This window comes from Lolium rigidum, chromosome 3 (assembly GCF_022539505.1).
Source record: "Lolium rigidum isolate FL_2022 chromosome 3, APGP_CSIRO_Lrig_0.1, whole genome shotgun sequence".
NCBI lineage: Eukaryota > Viridiplantae > Streptophyta > Magnoliopsida > Poales > Poaceae > Lolium > Lolium rigidum.
In genome coordinates, this window is record NC_061510.1 from 179,849,186 (window position 1) to 179,872,871 (window position 23,686).

Consider the following 23,686-nt stretch of genomic DNA (forward strand, 5'->3'; position numbering starts at 1 on the left):
TAATTACTTTCTTGTATTTGCGGATGCTTACAAGGGGTATAATCACAAGTATGTATTAGTCCTAGGAAGGGCGGTGCATTAGCATAGGTTCACCCACACAACACTTATCAAAACAATGAAGATCAATCAGCTATATGAAGCGAAAGCACTAGACTAAATTCCCGTGTGTCCTCAAGAACGTTTGGTCATTATAAGTAAACAAACCGGCTTGTCCTTTGTGCTAAAAAGGATTGGGCCACTCGCTGCAATTATCTCTCTCGCACTTTATTTACTTGTACTTTATTCATCTGCTATATCAAAACCCCCTGAATACTTGTCTGTGAGCATTTACAGTGAATCCTTCATCGAAACTGCTTGTCAACACCTTCTGCTCCTCGTTGGGTTCGACACTCTTATTTATCGAAAGTACTACGATACACCCCCTATACTTGTGGGTCATCATAGGATCCTCACTAAATTCTCTCATATCCTCTCTGGTGGCTAATAGCACTAAGGAATTCACTCTCTCACTTTTCGTTATATCACTCACGACATTACAATTTTCTCGCCTATCTATGGATGCATCCTCCAAGTTCAGTTAAACTTTCTGACGAGATTCATTGACAATTTGTTGTGGTGACATAGGCTGAATGTTGATTTTCTTGCCCTTGAACTCCAAGTGATATGTATTGGCGCGGTCATTGTGTTGCACAGAACGGTCATAGAGCCATGGCTGACCCAATAGTAGGTGACACACCGTCATAGGAACCACATCAAAATCAATGAAATCCTCATACGGCCAATCTTAAAATCAACACGCACCATGTGGTTTACCTTCATCTCTCCATTGTCGCTCCACCACTGAATATAATATGGGTGCGGTAGATACTTCAATTTAAGCTTGGCACACAACTCCTTGCTTGCTAGATTGTGACAACTCCCGCCATCAATAATGATCTTGCAAGCTTTATCAAGACCAACTAGTGACTTTGTTTGGAAAAAATGCAGCGTTGAGTAGATGCACTCGGTTGCACATTAAGAGCACGTTGTGACACAACAATAGTGCGAGCTTCAGATGGAAAAGCATCTACACCATCACTGTCATAATCATCATCTTCCGGAGCATCCGGATCAACATCATCTCCGAGTCTCATACACATCGTTGTCATTAATGATCATCACTTTACGGTTAGGACAATCTCTCTTGAAGTGACCCTTGCCACCACATGTATGACAATTCATATCGCGGTTGCGCGCAGTAGACATGCTAGAACCACTTCCACTTGCTGCAGGTTTGGGCTTATTTCTGTTGGACACATTGGAGACCGGCTTGCTAGACGAAGTAGGGAAAGGTGCGGGGCGCGAAGATGGCACCAGCGCCGTAGATATGGGGGCGCCCGAGGCGTGTAGCGCCCAGCTCCCGTAGCACGACCTTTGATTTGCGCTTCTTCAACTAACTGTGCTTCAGCTTCTCTTGCATGATGTAGCAGCTCATTCATATTGGTGTAACGGTGATGACGGACAATGCCCTTGATATTATACTTCAAACCATGAAGAAAGCGCTGCATTGTCATCTCAAGTGACTCACGGACACGACCATGCTGCATAAGCATCTCCATCTCCATGAAATAAGCATCAACAGTCATAACACCTTGCCTCAAGTGGGTCGACTTATCATATATAGATCGTAAATAATTAGTGGGAACGAAACGAGCTTGCATAATTGCCTTCAGCTCACGCAATGTAAGAACTGGCACTTCTCCATCTTCTTGACGAGCACGTGTAACTTCATCCCAACAACGCAATGCATAGCCATCAAATTCTGAGGAAGCAAGCTTAATCTTCTTGTCTTCAGTATATTCATGCAGTCGCCATAACTTCTCAATTTTCATCTCCCATGTGAGGTATTCTTCAACATCAGGACCTCCTTCAAATTTGGGTATTGAGAACTTTGTCTTACCCAAACCGTCGTCTTGCGGTTGTGGAGGGACACATCGAGCTCCGAGTTCAACAAAGCCACGACCACGGTTACCACGTCCAACACCACGACCAACAGCAGTGGGTTGTTCTTCAAAATCTCCATGAACATTGTCCCCTTCTTCATGTTATTGTTGTTGTTGTTGTTGTTGTTGTTGTTGTTGTTGTTGTTGTTGTTGGGTCAGGTACTCAACAGCTAACTGCAACGCTTGAAGAGAGCGCCGAATATCCGTCACTTATTCTTGAATTGTATTGACAGTCTCATTAGTACTGTCAACCTTCTTGGTGACCTTCTCAATGTCATCAGAAAGTTCTTGGCCCTGTTCGCTGAATTCACGTCGCATCTCGTTGTGAAGATCTTCATACTCCCTCCAAGAAACAATATCAGCTCCATCCTTCTGTGTCTGGTTAACAAGTTTAGCATCACTAGAAGACATGGTTAGTAGGTTAGTGCACTAAAACAAATATATGTGGTGGTACTCTCACAACTCACTCAAAAACTGATAAGAAAGGTAGATCTTACCGCTTCAAAGTGAATTAGTATTGCTTACCACTTGGATTGACAACTAGTGCATGGATGTAGCGAAGCGAATATCAAGGGTATAAGAACAATCACACGACAAAGCAGGATATATGTGGGGCTGTAGGTAGGCTACCTATTTGCACCAATAACAAGCTCTAGCACCGATCGTAGAACAACCAATGATACTCACACAAGGTGATAAATGTGGCAATGCAACTATATGGATGAACAGGCTGCAATGAACTTGAGAGACACTAGCAAAGCTCAATGGGACAGGAACAAGATTTCTCAACTACGGGTGCAGAAAAGTAAACTAGGCCTTCACTTGACCTTACTAGCACTTCACTTTTTTGATTTTTTTTATCACACACGCGGCTATGTAGCTCTTTTTGCTTCTTTTCTATTATTTTTTTTGATTTTATGACTCTACTCTTTGTAACACGGCCAACAGAAATTGCAAAGCACCAAAACCCTAACGAGCAGCCTGTCGAGCAATAGAACTAGTATCTTGTGGGAAAGTTCCTAGTCACGTATATCGAAAGACTGTGTCTATGGTGGAAACAAGCAAAATGTACGCTATGTGGACTCGGAGTAACAAAACTGAAACTAGATGATAACGGAAACACAAACCCTAACAATCTACTAGATGGAGGAAAAAGATACGCAAAAACAACTATGAAAAGCAACCAAAACTCGAAATTGATGCAATCTAAGGCTATGGAAAACCCTAACCCTAATATTCTTGGCTTTTTCGGATAGGAAAACACTCACAACTCAACTATGGGGTGGATTGTTGATGGCTTACCGAGGAAACGCTGAAATCTGATACCAAGATGATATGGGGTTGCCCGATCTTCTTAGTAAGCATGGTGGTGGTGATGAACACACGATGAACACAGCGGAGATAACACGATGAGGAGGTGAAGATAACTTGTATGACGCCACGAAATCTCTCGATTGATTCATGTCGCCAATGCAACAACTTTCAACCCTGCAAGATATTCGCAACTCCACACACTTGCGCACGTAGCCGCCGACCACGAAGCGGTAAATTGCAACCTTCTAATTCCCATTGGAACATCAGATCACACAAAACTTTCAGTAGTAAAACACCAGATCGATGCGAATTGGTGTATAGATTCAATAGAGTTGCAAAGAAATCAACTATGAACTAGGGTTTATCTTAAATGTGGTTTAAAACTATTATGGGGGCGTCCTAGGCACTTATATAGGGGTTCAGGACGACCAGAAGTTGAGAAAATACAATAATAACCGACCCAGATCGGGATCTGGTCGAGACTAACTCGGACACGGCCGGCCTGGGGGCCTGTCGACCGGGCCAGGGACCGGGCTGGCACCAGGCGGGGTGCCAGGCTTACTGGATGGTGCCCGGTTGGCACCAGTGTGGGAGCCGGATGGCGCCAGGCTCATCCGGTGTGGCGTCCGGTGGGACCGAGCGTGGGGCCGGGCCGGCCGGCGTGGCAGCCGGTTGCGCCGGGCGTGGGACCGGCCTGGACTGCTTCTCCTTCCTTCGCGCATGCCTCCCTCTCCTCCCTCCCGCGTCCATGGGGTGTCTTCATGTCCAGCTCCATGTCCAGCTGTTCCCCTCCTTCTCGTGCGATGCTCGCTCCCTCTTCGTACCTGATCATACATAAGTAAAAGGACTTAGACAGTATAAAGTTTTCATCGATCAAAGTACCATTTAGGAGTGAATTCACCTGCTCCTTAAGTAGCTTCGCACGCGCCCTTGTAATGGGTTCAATCCTGACTTCATTGGACTTGGGTTTCACAGCAGTATCTTCTTCATCTTGCAATGACAGAGGTAGTGGTTCGGTAGGGATGTCCTCATCAAAGCTTCTTGACGTCCCTTGTGTAGTAATTCGCGAAGAAATGGGCATGCATCTCCACCTTCATCTCCTCTCATCTCTATATAGGATGATTTGTATGATCTCGTCGGCGATTTTGGTAATGTGACCACCATATCATTGTTGGAATATGCAGTGGTGCGAGCACTTGCATAGCAAGGATCTATGCTTAGGGATTACGTCATGGGTTACCACTAGACGCGCATGTGCACCGTGTCGGAGTAGTGCAGTCCGATTCGTCGGATCCCTTGAACAGCTCCTTGCGAATCCCACAAACTCGCCGTCTCGAGTGTAAGCTATAACGCCTCTACTAGTATCCAAGCGTTTAGTTGCTAGATCCATCGACATGAACTAGAATGGTGGTACATGGGGTTTCCAACTCTTGCAATATCACACGCAACATTTCGGCCACCTACACCTTATTGACGAGGTCTTCGGGGATGCTCATGCCGCCATGGACTGTAGCTTGTATCACTCTCTTCTTGTTGGCAATAATCATAGCATTGGGGCTTGCCGCGCTCTCGCACTCGTGTTCAATTTCAGTAGTATTCGAAGGAATTGAAACTGTTTGTTATTGTTTGCGGAAAACCACCTCTTCTTTATTTTCACGTTGGGCAGAGCAATGGTAAGCTTCGGTGAGCAAAGAAGCATGAGCAAGGAAAGATCCAGTGACAGACAGTAAGAAAGAAGATATTTCGACTATGTGGAGAAGATTTTTCCCATGGGAAAATCTAGAGCCCATCTTTGAGCTTTGTTTTGTCCCCTAGCTAAACGAAAAAAAATCTAGCATGCCGTCTCAGTTGTCCAACAATTCTTCACCAGTAGCATCATCCACCCTGTCGTTGCCACCTCCTCACCACACAAGCACGCTCGCATCTATCCACGCTTTATATATGCCTCCGGCGAGCACAAGAAGCTGATCTCTGAACTGAACCACACCTGCAGAACCGAAGCAAGTAAGCAAACTAGATATCGTCACAGGACACGATGGCCACACTCTCTTCTTGCAGCCGCCTGAGCGGCGGCGGCGCCACCGCCTTCCACCGCCGACGTAGTCGGCCTTCCCGCGCCACAGTCATCACCTGCCGGAGCTTCTCGGCCGCGGTCCGCGCGGCCGCAACCGCCTCTGCCACGGCGACGGAAACGGCAGCGGCTTCGGTGCCGCAGACCAAGGAGTAAGATAGCTATATATCTGGATTGTTCTGTTCCCGAGCTCGTCCAGTATTCCTAGCTACTAGCTAGCTATGCATCCATGTTTGGTTTGATCCGTAGCTAATTTTTTCAAGTGTTTAATCGTCTCGATCAGGTGCTCGCTCCCGACGTGGGCAGAGTTCGAGCTAGGAAAGGCACCGGTCTACTGGAAGACCACCAGCGGCCTTCCTCCTGCCCCGGTATGAAAGTTGTCTTCAGTCCCTTTGCATGAATCAAGTCAGCCGGTTGAGTCCGTGGGTGCAAAAGAAACAGCCGCTAATTCAGTTGATGTTAATCATTTTTCTGTGAAACAAAACTGGATACATGTCGTTCATGTCATACCTGGATCTGGTTCAGGCACAACGCACTAATTCGTGGGGAACACCCTCAACTGTCTGAGCTTTATATATCTTTGCTTTTCTCACGATTATACTTCTATTCTAACCATCCTTGCAACCATTCGTGTGTGGCAGGGAGAGGGCCTGAAGATATTCTACAACCCCGGGACGACCGAGCTGGCACCTAACGAGCAGTTCGGCATCGCGTTTAACGGTAGCTAAAACACTCTCCAGATTGATTTGGTTTGTTTAAGTGTCTGGATAAAGATTGATTTGGTTTGTGCCTAGATGTATATTTAGCCAACTGAGGAGGCTTAACCTGCAGGGGGGTTTAACCAGCCGATCATGTGCGGTGGTGAGCCGAGGCAGATGACGCTGCAGGAGAGGGGATCAGCCGATCCCCCCATATACACCATCAGGATTCAAGTGCCGCAGCATGGTTTGTGCACATTTCTAGCATCTTTGAGCTAGATTTTTTTTTATCAGTAGTACTGTATTCTAGACAAAGATTATTTTTATGAATACTGATAATAGTCGTGTGCTATTGCAGCCACGACACTGGTTTTCTCCTTCACAAATGGAAGTGAATGGGATGGGGAATACACCCTCAAGTTTAAGGTCCCCAAACCATGGCTCGGCAAGCCCTTGAGCTTTTTCAACGAGGTATGCCTTCCTCCAGCTTCAATCAGTATGTTTTTTTTGTCTTTCTCTTAGGCCATCGTATATGGAAGTGGGTAACAACTTTGATGATGGTGTTACCTGCAGGGGCTGGCAGACGAGCTCAACATGGAGGGTGCCTGCGACAGAGCCATCTTCCCGGATGAAAACATCGTCATCACAAGCTGCGAAATGGGCAGCTACTACGAAGAAGGTGGAGACCGGTGCAAGCTGGACATTGTGAGCGGATGCATGGACCCGGCCTCGCACATGTTTGATCCACTCGCCGTCATCGATGACGGCACCTGCCCGCTGGACTCTGATTCCGAGGAGTGACCACCACCTCTTGGCAGTGTTCACTTGTACTAGAGAGTTGGTCGATGTGCCCTTCTTGTTCACTTGTATAAAAGATAGAATTCGTGATACGATAACACAAACAATGATAGTACAGTACATGTGCTGTGATAGTCATCTACTACTACCTAGGACACGGTGGATGATGCTACTGATGATAGTACAGTGCATCAATTAGCAAAAGGATGATTAATATATCGAAAGGAAACATGACATGAGAAAGATGTTTCTGTTCCACCTCACAGTGCTTATAAAACAAAGATAGAAGCCGCCACTGGTGGCTGTGCCTCTCTTTTTTCACTTCTAAAAAAGGAGAATTTGTTATGATAAACTGAATCAATTAACAAAAGAATGTTGAATAGATCAGAAGGGAACATGACTGTTAGTGGCATATTATGAAGATGTACTTAACCTGCAGGAAGCCCTGGACCGTGCTCACAAAAAGGCCAGGATTTCACTTGCATAAACAACATTGGTCACCAACGGATAAAAGCAACGAGTGATGTTAAAGGTCCATAGGATATTCACATAATTCAGTTCAACTTGTGCTGCTTGACAGCAATGGTCCAAGCAAACTGTTCCAACCATGCAATTTGATTACAGTTCAACAACACAAGGCAGACACAAAACACACATGGTACAGTAACATAACATTGTTCATAGTTCATACTACTTCAGTGCTAGACTTGCATATAACGAAGAGGATAGCTACGAGGGAAAAGTTCAGATGCAGCACAGAGCCTTTCATGCCGAAAAGTCTACCAGCTTTAGCCCCCGCCAACTTGACGCTTCCAGGAGTCCTCAACAATGAGCTCATCGACTCCCCAGTCCTCATAACTATTTCAACACAAAGTAAATAAAATTGAGGCTAAATAGTACATTATAGGCAGCAAGAGAAGTGAGGATTGCTTTTCCTTCAAGTCTCACCTTCCATCAGGTAAGTACCGCCTAATCGTGAAGGGGATCTTACGTGCTCTCAGTTCTTTCATGGCAATCTGAAAACAAAGACACTACAATCAGCAGAACAGCCAATTTTACAATTACAAGTGACTTAACTGATGGTAACATTTTCTACACTAAGCGAGATAAACCATCTGGGTGTGTTCGTAGCAAGTTATTGACAAATGAGATCAAGTTTCATTTCAGTTACCCTTCGCTCCTACTAAAATTATCTATCATTCACAGTTTTAGTGCTCTCAATTAAAACTATTCAGGTTACTTTAGTTCTGATAAACAGAACACAAATTGCGAACTCTGTTCCAGAGAAAGGTAGAGCTATAAAAAATAAGCAAGGACGTCATATGCATATGTACACGCATCCTTCGCTGTATTACCATGTAATACAGATTTCCTTATAACGTTATATCTAGCTATATGCTTTATAAGGAAGACCATAATTACAGCAAAGGATGTATGTAGTGTACGCCTGTACAGTGTAAAATGTCAATACATATAACTGCATAAGTATACTTCCTTGTCAATGGAACGTTTAAGCTTCAAGATAACAAATGCATAATTAGATACAATATTAAAAGCAAGCATTCTGATAATCCAGTAGAACAACAGATATCCATAACTTCATCAGCAACTGGTGGCATTCATAAATATACTTCCAACAATACTGTATATCATTAGCTCATAGTTGGATATGAAGTACATCCCTAGATTAAACGATGAGATGGTCATACACATCGAGAATGTCAATCTTATAATTGTAGGGCATATTCTGAAGTTTACAGCTACACATAAAGTAGCTTCAGAACTAAACATGGCTTTTTAATACCAGGGGCATGACGAATTCCAAGGTATCAAGATCAATCTTTATAAAAAAAAAAAAATTTTGATTGAAATATACTATCAGAGTTTGCTAGAAAGAGAAGTGCAGCGTGACAAATGAAACTGAAATAACATTGTTAACTGGGAGCCTAGATTAAAGGTATATGCAAGCACAAGATAAGTGTAGCTTTACCTCAAGAGGATCAGTTTCTCCCTCAAGCTCAACCATAACTGGAGCATTCATGCTACAAATACGAAAGGGTCAATTACTTGGATGAATGAACTCATTAACTGCAAGGTGTACTCAGATAGAAGTATACCTTATCTGCAAAGCACGTGTACCGAGGATGCGCGCACGCTCATACTTGGTCATATATTTTGTTGTATGGCGCGGACGCGGAGTCTTATCCTGTTCCTTTTCTTCACCTTCACCCCCTACCACGTCATCAGGGGCATCCTCATTGTTCTCAGGATCTTCTTCAACCCCATCCTATTCAAGAGTAGTACATCAAGTTAAGCTACCAGCTCTTTTTCTGAAGAGTAACAGCAGTATATAAAAATAGGAATGGATCTGCACCTCAATATCAGCTTCTGGAGGCTCATCCTCGTATCTGCATAAGAAATGAGGAACTGTAACTCAATAATTAAATCAGCAAAATAATGTGTACTCTTTTAGTTTGTGCAATTAGACCCATAGCATCACATAATGACAGTGGCATCCTGAATAGATAGACTTGACCAACTATTTAACCAACTGAAAAACAAGCTCACGTTCTTATCACAATTAGAAGCACAAGACCTTACAGCTCCTGCTAACTTTGATGGAGCTTGTGCAATTAATCTTTCAACTGAAATATTTAACCGCCGCCTCAAAACGATTCAGAGGCACACAAATATCCAAACCAGATGAGGAACACCTACATCTTGTCCTCCAGACGCTGTGAAAATCATCTCGCACAAACTGCTTCGAGTTGCTACTCAAGACAAAATATGCCCGACAAGCAAACGTGTCGCTTATTACATGTGAGAACCAGTGCGAATTCAACACCAAAAGCACGTGCTTTCGAAACCCAACTAACCATACCTAGCACCCGTGGAATCAAGTAACTACTTCCATGTTGAGCGCCAATTCAATCGTCGAGGAACAACTCCCAGCAGCGGAAATGTTATCGAGAAAGGAAGGAAACAGATTTCGCCCCTAGCGACCGCTACCTGTCGGAAACCCTAGCCTAGATTCCAGCGATCACACGAAATAAGCATGAGGGAGAGAGAGCGAGAGGAGAGAGAGAGAGGAGCGAACCCCATGTCAGCCTCATAATCCTCGTCCGCCATGGCTCCCGCCGCCGAGTGCTCCCGTCTCTAGGGTTTCGCCGCCGCGGGCTTGGGAGAATAGCGATAGGAAGGACGAGGGGAAGTGGGGTGGGGAGCGGACCTGGAGCCTGGACAAAAGAACGCCTGGGAGAAGGATCGAGACGAGCACGAATCTTAATATACTGGCTAGGGCACATATGGAAATACGAATCTCAAAGCAACCAGGAGGCGCCGGGAAGAGCAGCGAGGACGGTTCACCGGTGGCCTGTACACCAGCGATGCTTCAGCGCATCTCCAACCATGCGACCGAAACGGACGCGCTGGGCCATCCGTTTTGAGTGTTTAGGTGGCTGCGCGGATACCCGGACAGCGTCTCTCGTCCGCGTGTTCGTTTGGGTCGCACGCTGCATCTAACGTGCGGACGCAGCGCAAATTCGAAAAAAAACAAAACGAAATTTTGAACGCTAATTCGAACTAAATTTCATTAAAATATGCCTATTTTGGGCACATTTGTACATAGCCCTATTTTGGGCAAAATAAACTAACAAAAGAAGCCCTCTATATGGGCTTTAAAATTTAAAACAAATTAAAAAAAACCCTAAGCTAGGGTTTGGTCGACGGCGGCCGTCGGTGCGCCGCCTAGTCCCTGTGGGCGTCGTCGGTGTCGGTGTCGACGACGTCCCCGGGCGGCGAGGCACTGTTGTGGCTCGACCGCGCCGGGAAGTCCGGCCACGGAGACCACAGGACCTCCTCCCAGGCGGAATGGGGGTCCGGAGCCACCCGAGGAAGCGGCGGCGCACGGAGCAGCGCCTCCTTCCTGTAATAACCCAGAATATAGGAACAACGAAGGGTAGATTTAGGAATGGGATGTGCATTTCATCATAAAACGAGGGAAATTTTCGCGCCTTATTGCAATTAAACCTAAGACGAATCGAGGTTCTCTCTCAATTGCAATTAGGGTTAGGCAAGTTGAGTTATGAATTTTGACATGACCTCTTTTGTATCTTGTTGATTTTGGGAGTTGATTTCGTTTGACAAGTAATATTGAATTGATAACTCAAGAATAAACAATAAGCAATAGTGAATATGGAAAAATGAATTCATAATTTATATACAACTCATAAATTCAAATGACTTTGAATTTTAAATTGAATTATGAATACAACAACTATTTAGAAATAGAATTATTACAAATACAATCAAGCTCATGGAGAAACCTTGAGCTTTATTGATATACACACACATACAAAGTCATTACAATATTCTTATTACAAGAATTGATGAATAATATAGACAGAAAATAAAAGTTACAAAATGGATTTGATCTTAGACTAAAATTTCATCAAATCTTCCAGTAGACATTCCCAAATTCTTGTTTGATCTTGAACATCTGCAAAACAAAGACAAACAAAGGTTTCTGTCCAGATCCAAGTGTTATTGACACTTGGCAATGAAAATAAACAGAATTAGGAGGATAAGCTTCAGGGTTGGGAGCAAGTTCCAACCAGGACAAGGGGAACCAAACTGCAGGCACCAACAGGAGCCAGAAATGGTGCACAAGACAGCACACCAATTCACACCCTTGAGCTGTCGACCTAGGACAGCAGCTGAAGGTGCTATAAATAGCACAGTACATTCAGATAGGGATGAACCATCAGTTCATCAAGGAAGAACAGCAATAACATCCAGCAAGGTAATATCCCATAGTTATCCAGAGAAAATCCATCACCAAAACCAACTCATCATCCAAATACCATGGTGACCTAAGACATAGATCAACCAGGAGCTAGGAGGAGAAGGGCTGTGATCATAGCAACTGTCCAAAAGCACTGCAACAACACAAAATTTCACACTTGGAGCTAGAGCAAGGTATACATCATACCTGGATGGATCTTATGATCCAATCCATCATAAGCATGCTCATACACACTTGCTGTGGAGCAGATTACTCCACTTGGTATATCATCACTTGGTATTCACCAAGTGGTGCCAGGCAGAAGAGGCCAGACCAAGATCTATTGGATCTAGTCACTGGATATGCTTAAATGCTAGCTATCCATGTCACTGAAACCCTAGAACAGTAGCCAACTAGATTACCTAGCACCTATGGTGTATTAAACCATCAGATTCAACCCTTTTTCATCAAAATCATCCACATGGCATTCACTATGGTGATTCCCAACTGTGGAGTTTATTTCATTTTCATAAAACCCACCAAATAGCCAAATAGGATGCAACCAGATGCAGTAGACAGCTACTGAGGTCACAAACCATCTCATCATGCAAGCAAAGCCACACAGGCAGTTTGACATCATCACCACACAGGTTCAGTCAAGGATTTATATTCCAAGATGACCTTGGAATTCATTTAAGCAACAGCTGAAGCATTGAATCATAACCAGACATGGTTCATCAAGAATAATTGACAGAAATTAAAACCTGGTAACAGCATGACATGCACAGAAGGATTGCTGAAGCAGATGCTTCAGTAATGCCTATCTGGATACCAAAGCCCCTTAACCAAGCAATAATACAAGATTAAGCACACCAATTAATACTTAAGCATGCACCCAGTCAATTGGTGAAGCACCAACAGCAGCACAAGTTATACCAAATGAGAATTAAATTTTCAGATAGCATTTCAGGGTAATAAATTGGCAACCAGCCAGTCTGGAGTGTCTAGCCCAAGGCTAGAACATAGCCAAGCAATCCACACACAGTAACCATGCATATATGATGATCCAAGGGATCAATTGGATCATGCACAGGGTACTGAGCACATCACTAGCAGCACGGGTGTCAAGGACACAACACAGCATGTCTGTAAGCATCACCAACAAGCACAAGCATAGTTATACACCTAGACAAGCAAGGATAGGATGCCAGTAAGCATAAGTAGCATCACAAACATGTACAGCATGGCTCAGGAGTAAGCAATGGAGCAGCATAGCTAGGAATTAAACAGCACAGCGCAACACTTAATCAAAGCCAGTAACCAGCAAGGGTTAGGGCTAGGTTGAGCAAGGATTCGAGGCAGGTAATAGCTGCAGCAGGATCCTGGTGATCATATGATCATCAGGAAGCCGAGGAACAAGAGGTAGAAGAAGTATAGGAGCATGGAGGCGCACAGACACGGAGTAGAGAGAGAGGGGAGGATCAAGGACTTACCCGCGCCTGGAAGCAAGGGTCATGGCATGGCGAGGCAGTGCCCGCGCGGCCACGGCCATTGCAAATCCAGGGAGGACGCCGACGTTACGTCGACGGTCTCCGCAGACAGCACAACAACACAGGGATGACGGCACAGGTGCTACCAAGGCAGCACCCACGCCAGGTCGGTCCTAGGGCAGCACTAGCGTCGTTGGCGAGGTTCACGAATCATCGGAGGCGATTCTCCGCGAGATCCAGTAGGGTGGCGATCTGGCCGAGGAGGAAGAGATCGGCGAAACCGTGCGGGTGGATCGATAGATCTCCGCACAGCGGTTCAGATGGTGCCGATGGCGGCATCAGGGGTGCCCGGAGATGGCCGGAGCGGGGCGGCGGCCATGGCGGCGACGCCATCGCCTCGCAATCGCCTGCGGGTTAGGGTTAGGTCACGAGAGAGAGAGAGAGGTAAGTGGGTGGGCCGAAGGGGTCGGTTTCCACCAAGGGGGGGTTTGGCTCGGCCAAATGGGCCGACCCAAACGGGCCCAGTTATTTAATTTTGTTGGGCCAGGGTTATTTTGGTAATTTCACCATTTTAAATAACTCTGAATTTTACAATATTCCAAAGAAATTATTTGAACCTCTAAAAAACCAAGAAAAATAGGATTTATGAATCATAAATTCTTCTTAACAAGAATAAAATAAGAAATGAAATTTAGAAAACAAATTCAAATTTTGGAATTTTCTGAATTTAAAATTAAAAACTTGGAATTTTAAATTGTTATTTCCTTGTATTTAAAAATCAAGGAAAAAATTCAAATGAGTTTAAATATTTGTTTTCAAATATTTCAAAATGAAATTCTATTATTCCAAGTCATTTCTTTTAAGAAAGATATTTTCCAAAGGAAATATTTTATTATTTCTTATTCCTAAAATATAGAGAAAACTCTATTATTTCAAATTAATTTTGAAATAAATATTTCCAAAAGGAAAATTGTATTACTTTTAAAATTCTTTCTTTGTGAAATAAAAGTGTTTCTATAATTAAAAGTAATTGGAAATTGATACGTCTCCAACGTATCTATAATTTCTGATGTTCCATGCTTATATTATACCAATTGCTACATGTTTTATATACACTTTATATCATTTTTATGCATTTTCCGGGACTAACTTATTAACAAGATGCCGAAGTGCCAGTCCTGTTTTCTGCTGTTCTTGGTTCCAGAAAATAGTTTTGCGAATATTCTCGGAATTGCGCGAAACAAAAGGCCACGTCCCTATTTTTCAAGAAGCTTCACGGAGTCCGAAGGAGAGACGAAGGGGGGCCACGAGCTGACCACCTCATAGGGTGGCGCGGCCCCACCTTCTGCCGCACCACCAGGTGGGGTGGGCCCCTCGGGACTCCACCGACGCTGCCCCTTCGCCTATATATTGCCCCAGATGCGAAAACCCTAAAGAATCGAGTCATATTCCACCAAGGGTTCCGCAGCGCCGCCGGCATCGACGACAAGTTTCGGGGGACAGAATCTCTGTTCCGGCACGCCGCCGGGACGTGGAATTGCCCCCGGAGCCATCTCCATCGACTCCATCGCCATCTTCATCGCCGTTGCTCGTCTCCCATGATGAGGAGGGAGTAGTTCTCCCCGAGGGTCGAGGGCTCTACCGGTAGCTATGTGGTTCATCTCTCTCTCCCATGGTGTGATCTTTATGTGATCATGAGCCGTGTAATCTAGTTGAATATGTAGATGTTACTCTTGTCTATTATGCACTCTAGAGGTTACTTTAATATGAACTCCGGAGTCACTCTCCACGGTGTGATGGTGACAGTGTGCGCATCGTGTGTGATTCCTTTATGACGTTGTGGAGCTTGTTTACTCCGGCTTGAGGTGTGCTTTTGCAGCCCTACACATAGAATGGTGTTTGTTATCCAACAAGAGTGTGTTTGAGAGTAGCATTTATTTATTCAATTATGTGATCATTGTTGAGAGTGTCCACTAGTGAAAGTTTGATCCCTAGGCCTTGTTTCTAAGCATTGAAACACCGTTTCCAACAAGTTACGCTACATGTTTGCTTGCTGCCATTTTTATTTCAGATTGCAATTACTACTTATAATCATCCATATTACTTGTATTTCACTATCTCTTCGCTGAACTAGTGCACCTATACATCTGACAAGTGTATTAGGTGTGTTGGGGACACAAGAGACTTCTTGTATCCATATTACTTGTATTTCACTATCTTAATTGCAGGGTTGCTCTTGGAGGCCCAACACTGTCTACAGGAATAGAAGCGTGCATAGACATCAAGCTATTTTCTGGCGCCGTTGCCGGGGAGGTAAGGTAAAAGGTATTCACATCCACCGACTACTAAGCTATTTCCTATCACTGTTGCCGGTGTGTGAGTGCTCGAAGCTATTTCCTTTAGATTCTGCAATTATATCTTTTTGTTTCTTGTTTTTATTTCACTAGTTAGGCTTAATGGAAAACAACAAAAAAATTAGAGATCTTTATGAAATTTATATTGAATTAGGACATGATGTGTTTGAAGAGAGAATTAAAAAACCCATGAAACTTTGTTTGCAAAATAGTTGTAGCAATGTTTTTAGCATGAATTTTTTGAACACTATTATTTTTAATGCTATGGAAAAGTCTAAGTTTGGGGAAGCTGGTTGTGATATTTTTAGTCCCCCAAATTTTGAGGAGAAAATTTTCTTTGATGATACTTTGCCTCCCATTTATGATGATTATAATGATAGTGGTATTTTGGTGCCACCTACTATGGAGGATAAAGTTTATTATGATTATACCATGCCTGCAATTTATGATGATTACAATGATGGTTGTGATAGTTTTACTCCCACTATTACTAATAAAATTGATTATGCTTATGTGGAGAGTAATTATACTTTTATGCATGTGGATCATGATAAGAATGCTTTATGTGATAGCTATATTGTTGAGTTTATTCATGATGCCACTGAAAATTATTTTGAGAGAGGAAAGTATAGGTATAGAAATCTTCATGTTACTAAATTTCTTCTCTTTATGATGAATGTTTTGAGCTTTGTCTTGATTTGCTTTTATTTGCTGGGTACTTTAAGACCTACTGGTCCTTATGATAGAGGGAGACACGATTTCATATATCACAATAATATTAAGTCTCATCTCCTTGTATTGAAATTTTTGAAGTTACACTTGTTTTGTCTTCCTATGCTACTCACTTTGTTCTTCATTGACTTGTTTTCTTACAAGGCTCCTATGCATAGGAAGAGTGTTAAACATGTTTTATATATGCTTCTTGATGCTCTCTTTTCAACTCTCATCTTTATGTGAGCATCATAAAAATCGCTATGCCTAGCTAAAAGGCGTTAAAGAAAAGCGCTTATGGGAGACAACCCATCGTTTTTATTTTCTGTTATTTTTGTTTTTCTTTTTGTTTTGAGTCAAGGTGCTTGTTACTTCTGTAGCAATACCTTTGTATCTTTATTTTTTTGCATTGTTGTGCCAAGTAAAGTCTCTAATAGAAAGTTGATACTAGATTTGGATTTCTGCGCAGAAACAGATTTTTAGCTGTCACGGTTTTGAGCTTTCTCTCTGCAGAAAAATCTAAAAATTCTGAAAAAAATCATGAGTAATCCTCAGATATGTACGCAACTTTCATTAGTTTTAAGTTTTCGGATCTGAGCATGTTAAGTGCCTCGAAAAAATTCGTCTTTACGGACTGTTCTGTGTTGACAGATTCTGCCTTTTATTTCGCATTGCCTCTTTTACTGTGTTTGAGTGGATTTCTTTACTCCATTAAATTTCAGTAGCTATGGGTAATGTCCAGAAGTGTTGATAATGATTGTGTCCATGCATAACATGTGAATTTTTGAATATGCACTAACCCGCTAATAAGATTACTTCGAGTTTGGTGTGAAAGAAGTTTTCAAGGATCAAGAGAGAAGGATGATATTACATGATCAAGAAGAGTTAAAAGCCTAAGCTTGGGGATGCCCCCGTGGTTCATCCCTGCATATTTCAAGAAGACTCAAGCGTCTAAGCTTGGGGATGCCCAAGGCATCCCCTTCTTCATCGACAATTTATCAGGTCATCTCTAGTGAAACTATATTTTAATTCTGTCACATCTTATGCACTTTACTTGGAGCGTCTGTGTGCTTTTATTTTCGTTTTGTTATTTTCATTCTCTGAATAAATCGGATCCTAACATGCTTGTGTGGGAGAGAGACACGCTCCGCTTTTTCATTTGAACACTTGTGTTCTTCGTTTTATTTTTCATGTTCATGGTAAAAGCTGAAAGCCGCTGCACTTATTGCTATTTGGTTGGAAACATAAAATGTTGCATGTGGTAGTTGGTATATTATCTTGAATAATTTGATACTTGGCAATTGTTTTGAGCTCTCAAGTAGATCATGTTTAAGCTCTTGCATCATGTAGTTTAAACCTATTAGTGGAGAACTACCGTAGAGCTTGTTGAAATTTGGTTTGCATGATTGGTCTCTCTAAGGTCTAGATATTTTCTGGTAAAAGTGTTTGAGCAACAAGGAAGACAGTGTAGAGTCTTATAATGCTTGCAATATGTTCTTATGTAAGTTTTTTTGTACCGGTATATACTTGTGTTTGCTTCAAACAACCTTGCTAGCCAAAGCCTTGTACTGAGAGGGAATGCTTCTCGTGCATCCAAAACCTTGAGCCAAAACCTATACCATTTGTGTCCACCATAACTACCTACTATGTGGTATTTTTCTGCCATTCCAAGTAAATACTTCATGTGCTACCTTTAAACAATTCAAAACTTTATTACTCCTTATTTGTGTCAATGTTTTATAGCTCACGAGGAAGTATTTGGTGTTTTATCTTTCAATCTTGTTGGGCAGACTTTCACCAATGGACTAGTGGCATATACATCCGCTTATCCAATAATTTTGCAAAAAGAGCTGGAAACGGGGTGCCGAGCCCCAATTAATTAACTTTCATTAATAATTCTCTTCACATGTTTTGCCCTGATTTATCAGTAAGCAACTTAATTTTGCAATAGACACTCCTCCATGGTATGTGAAATGTTGGAAGGCACCCGAGGATTCGGTTAGCCATGGCTTGTGAAAGCAAAAGGTTGGAAGGAGTGTCATCTATAAATAAAACTAAAATACATGTGTAAATAAAAGAGAAGAGGGATGATCTACCTTGCTGGTTGATACGTCTCAAACGTATCTATAATTTCTTATGTTCCATGCTAGTTTTATGACAATACTCACATGTTTTATATACACTTTATATCATTTTGATGCATTTTTCGGCACTAACCTTATTAACAAGATGCCGAAGCGCCAGTTCCTGTTTTCTGCTATTTTTGGTTTCAGAAATCCTACACAGGAAATATTCTCGGAATTGGATGAAACAAAAGCCCACGGTCTTATTTTCGACGGAGCCTTCCAGAACACCGAAGAGGAGACGGAGATGGGACACGAGGCGGCCACACCATAGGGGGGAGCGGCCCCACCCCTGGCCGCGCCGCCTTATGGGGTGGGCCCCTCGAGCGTCCCCCGACTCTGCCCTTTCGCCTATATATTCCTTCCGTCGCGAAAACCCTAAATCAACAAGTCATATTCCACGAAGAGTTCCATAGCCGCCGCCATCGCGAAGACAAGTTTCGGGGGACAGAATCTCTGTTCCGGCACGCCGCCGGGATGGGGAAGTGCCCCCGGAATCCATCTCCATCGACTCCACCGCCATCTTCATCGCCGTTGCTGTCTCCCATGATGAGGAGGGAGTAGTTCTCCCCCGAGGCTGAAGGCTCTACCGGTAGCTATGTGGTTCATCTCTCTCTCCCATGGTGTGATCTTTATGTGATCATGAGCTTTGTATCACTATTAATTTATGTGCTACTCTAGTGATGTTATTAAAGTAGTCTATTCCTCCTCCATGATGTAAAGAGGACAGTGTGTGCATCATGTAGTACTTGGCGTAGGTTATGATTGTAATCTCTTATGGATTATGACGTTAACTATTACTATGATAGTATTGATGTGATCTATTCCCCCTTTCATAGCTATTGTTGACAGTGTGTATGCTATGTTAGTACTCGGTCTAAATTGCAACGGTATTATCTTGGATTATGATTTGATGAGGATATTCCTATGATTGGTGTTTGTCAAGTACTTGATGAACTTTGAGTGAAGCTTTTGTAGCCACTACGTGATGATTAGTGATTCCAATAGGAGAGTAATTCAGAGTAGCACAAGTGAAGAGAAGTTATCTAATTGTCCAATTATGTGATCATTTGTTGAGAGTGTCCACTAGTGAAAGTATGATCCTTATGCCTTGTTTCTAAGCATTGAAACACTGTTTCCAACAAGTTCTGCTACATGTTCGCTTGCTGCCATCTTTATTTCAGATTGCAATTACTACTTATAATCATCCATATTACTTGTATTTCACTATCTCTTCGCCGAACTAGTGCACCTATACATCTAACAAGTGTATTAGGTGTGTTGGGGATACAAGAGACTTCTTGTATCTTAATTGCAGGGTTGCTTGAGAGGGATATCTTTGACCTCTACCTCCCTGAGTTCGATAAACCTTGGGTGATTCACTTAAGGGAAACTTGCTGCTGTTCTACTAACCTCTGCTCTTGGAGGCCCAACACTGTCTACAGGAATAGAAGCATGCGTAGACATCACTGGTAGAGATAACGTCCTTCATGGGAGCCGCTCTTTGAAAGTCTGTTTGACAAGGGGGTTAGAGTGCCCACTACCATTCGTTGACAACAACAAACACCTCTCAAAACTTTTTTTATGCTCTCTTTATGATTTCAAAAACTTAAAAAGCTCTAGCACATGATGTAATCCCTGCTTCCCTCTGCGAAGGGCCTTTCTTTTACTTTATGTTGAGTCAGTTTACCTACTTTTTTCTATCTTAGAAGCAAACACTTGTGTCAACTTTGTGTGCATTGATTCTTACATGCTTGCTTATTGCACTTATTATATTACTTTGTGTTGACAATTATCCATAAGATATGCATGTTGAAGTTGAAAGCAATTGCTGAAACTTAAATCTTCCTTTGTGTTGTTTCAAAACCTTATATTAAGAATCTATTGCTTTATGAGTTAACTCTTATGCAAGACTTTTTGATGCTTGTCTTGAAAGTACTATTCATGAAAAGTTTTTGATATATGATTCAATTGTTTAGTCATTATCTATTTGTTAGCAAACTATAGACCATTGCTTTGAGTCACTTCATTCATCTCATATGCCTTATAATAGTATTGATCAAGATTATGTTGGTAGCATGTCACTTCAGAAATTATTCTTTTTATCGTTTACCTACTTGAGAGCGAGTAGGAACTAAGCTTAGGGATGCTTGATACGTCTCCAACGTATCTATAATTTCTGATGTTCCATGCTTATATTATACCAATTGCTACATGTTTTATATACATTTTATATCATTTTTATGCATTTGTCTGGGACTAACCTATTAACAAGATGTCGAAGTGCCAGTTCCTGTTTTCTGTTGTTTTTGGTTCCAGAAAATTACTTCTGCGAATATTCTCGGAATTGCGCGAAACAAAAGGCCACGTCCCTATTTTCCAGAAGCTTCACGGAGTCTGAAGGAGAGACGAAGGGGGGCCACGAGCTGGCCACCTCATAGGGTGGCGCGGCCCCACCTTCTGCCGCGCCGCCAGGTGGGTGGGCCCCTCGGGACTCCACCGACGCTGCCCCTTCGCCTATATATTGCCCCAGATGCGAAAACCCTAAACAATCGAGTCATATTCCACCAAGGGTTCCGCAGCGCCGCCGCCATCGACGACAAGTTTCAGGGGACAGAATCTCTGTTCCGGCACGCCGCCGGGACGGGGAATTGCCCCCGGAGCCATCTCCATCGACTCCATCGCCATCTTCATCGCCGTTGTTGTCTCCCATGATGAGGAGGGAGTAGTTCTCCTCCGAGGCTGAGGGCTCTACCGGTAGCTATGTGGTTCATCTCTCTCTCCCATGGTGTGATCTTTATGTGATCATGAGCTTTGTAATATAGTTGAATATGTAGATGTTACTCTTGTCTATTATGCACTCTAGAGGTTACTTTGATATGAACTCTGGAGTCACTCTCCACGGTGTGATGGTGATAGTGTGCGCATCGTGTGTGATTCCTTTATGGCGTTATGGAGCTTGTTTACTCTGGCTTGAGGTGTGCTTTTGCAGCCCTACACAATGAATGGTGTTTGTTATCCAACAAGAGAGTGTTTTAGAGTAGCATTTATTTATTCAATTATGTGATCATTGTTGAGAGCGTCCACTAGTGAAAGTATGATCCCTAGGCCTTGTTTCTAAGCATTGAAACACCGTTTCCAACAAGTTCTGCTACATGTTCGCTTGCTGCCATTTTTATTTCAGATTGCAATTACTACTTATAATCATCCATATTACTTGTATTTCACTATCTCTTCGCCGAACTAGTGCACCTATACATCTAACAAGTGTATTAGGTGTGTTGGGGACACAAGAGACTTCTTGTATCTTAATTGCAGGGTTGCTTGAGAGGGATATTTTTGACCTCTACCTCCCTGAGTTCGATAAACCTTTGTGGTACGTCACGATCTACAATTAGATACAGGAGAGGGTAGACTTATTATTGGTCTATGAAGGATTGTAAGGGTTGTCCGGATCGATCTATCTATGGTGTATAGGACAGGGCACATGAGTTGTTCGGAACGGCTACCTTAATGGTAAAGGTGAGAACAAAGGCCTGGGTCGGTCTACCCATAGATATAGGAGAGGACAGACTTACAAAAGGGTGGGTCTGCGAGGTCACGGAGAAGGTGGTGTGGGCTTGGATCTTCATACCTGGCCTCACACCAAGGAAGTGTGAACGGGGGCAAGTCCCTGCGGCTGGCAAAAAGGATAAGATCTCTTATGGGAAAAGTAACGCACCTCTGCAGAGTGTATCAAATTGTGGCTTGTCACTCCCTGTTCCGGGAAGGGAACTACGAACGCGGCAGGAAAGGAACTCCGTGAAGTTCTGGTCAACCGGCCTGTGAAGACTGGCGGGCATAGTTTTCAGAATAAAATCAATCTTTTGAAGAAATGTTTTCGAAACATGCATTGACCTAAGATTTTCAGATCGATGGTCGTAGCTAGTGCATCATACACCTTTTCCCTTTTGAACTTGCTGAGTACCTTTGTACTCACTTTCTTTCGACACTCTTGCTAGACTGTGACATGGAAGTGGAGGCCAATGACGGAGCACCGGAAGGGGACTACGAGCTGGTCTACGAGGAACCCGATCTGTCCGGAGGAGTTGAAGGCGTAGACTATGGGATATTCTACGGAGCAGACAACACAGAAGCCGAGGAGTAGTAGTTTACTATAGTTATCTTAGAGCCGAGCAGCGTAGTGGCATACTTAAATAAGTTGCTGAGCTCTCTTTTATATTTATGTTGGTTTGTAACAGTACTTAAGTTATCTTAGAGTGTTCTCATCGGACCTGTGAGAATACCAACTTGTTAAGATCATGATTGTATTATATCGAGTGTTATGACCTGCAATGTTTCTGTTGTACCACTCTGAGGGATGTGATATTTGTGAAGAAGTCCCTTCATGAAGATCATATCAACGACTTGCATACTACAACATGCAGTGGTATGTTGGGTCACCGCACTCCCTGAGGCGCTGCTCCCTCTTCTGCCAGGCGCGGCGCCTGGCCTTCTCGCGCCGCTCCTCCTCCGCGCGGCGCCTGGCCTCCTCCCGCCGCGCCGCTTCTTCCTCCTCCCGTCGCGCCTAGCGGGCCTGGGCGTACAACTCCCAGACCTCGGCTTCCTCCACCGCCTGCCGGGCGGCTTCCTCCATCTCGGAGGTGCGAATGGCCGCATGGAGGTGCGGCCATTTCGCGTCCTCCTCCGCCGCCGAGATGAGCAGGACGGCGCGGAGGTCGGGGTCCTCCTCCGAGGACTCCGGCTTCGGCTCGAGGAGCAGCGGCGGCGGTTGCGGCAATGCCGCGCCGCCGCGGGCGGCCTCTCCGATGTGGATGCCGCCGCGGTTTCCTCCGGCCCGCAGCGCCGGCGGAGGACGGCGGCTGCTGCTCGCCTCCTCGTCGTTGGCTCCGTGAGCGAACCGTCGCTTCGGGGCCATGGCGGCGGTTGCTCTCGGGGAGTGGACAGTGGAGTGGACTGGAGGGACAGTCCACATTTATTAAGCCTCCCCGGTCACTGACAGGTGGGCCCAAGGGAGACGAGCAGCCAAGCGTCCGGACGCGACCGGACGCCGCGTGTCATCCGCGGCCACGCAAACCCGGCCCAGATTTGGGCCGGGTTTGCGTCGTTCCGGACGCCGCGGCCGTCCGCTTTTGCGGTGTGTTGGGCCGCATTTTTGTCCGGCTGGACCCATCCGGACGCGCGGGCGCGGGATGGGTCGCCGCGTTGGAGATGCTCTCAGCGAGTGGGTTGGGTGAGTTGTGTTGCCAAGTGCGTGACCGACTGACCCATACATGGTCGAGGAGTTGTACTGAGCTGGATATGAATGAAATGACAAAAACGTGAACCATCTTCTTCCTTCCCAAGCCAAGCTTTCTCTCTT

At 44.0% G+C, this 23,686-nt stretch overlaps 2 protein-coding genes across 2 annotated transcripts; one reads left to right on the forward strand and one right to left on the reverse strand.

The window, feature by feature from the left end:
• The first annotated feature begins 5,260 nt into the window (after positions 1–5,260).
• Positions 5,261–7,121, forward strand: LOC124702765 (protein POST-ILLUMINATION CHLOROPHYLL FLUORESCENCE INCREASE, chloroplastic-like). The gene is made up of 6 exons (XM_047234925.1): positions 5,261–5,519; positions 5,651–5,735; positions 6,009–6,087; positions 6,199–6,312; positions 6,424–6,536; positions 6,639–7,121. The coding sequence occupies exons 1-6, from the start codon at positions 5,332–5,334 to the stop codon at positions 6,864–6,866; spliced, it is 807 nt and encodes a 268-aa protein (XP_047090881.1). The 5' UTR covers positions 5,261–5,331; the 3' UTR covers positions 6,867–7,121.
• Positions 7,122–7,384: 263 nt separating this feature from the next.
• Positions 7,385–10,107, reverse strand: LOC124702766 (DNA-directed RNA polymerases II, IV and V subunit 6A-like). The gene is made up of 6 exons (XM_047234926.1): positions 9,961–10,107; positions 9,238–9,271; positions 8,981–9,150; positions 8,854–8,905; positions 7,812–7,879; positions 7,385–7,721 (listed from the first exon to the last, which is right to left on the reverse strand). The coding sequence occupies exons 1-6, from the start codon at positions 9,990–9,992 to the stop codon at positions 7,652–7,654; spliced, it is 426 nt and encodes a 141-aa protein (XP_047090882.1). The 5' UTR covers positions 9,993–10,107; the 3' UTR covers positions 7,385–7,651.
• Between the last annotated feature and the right edge of the window lie 13,579 nt (positions 10,108–23,686).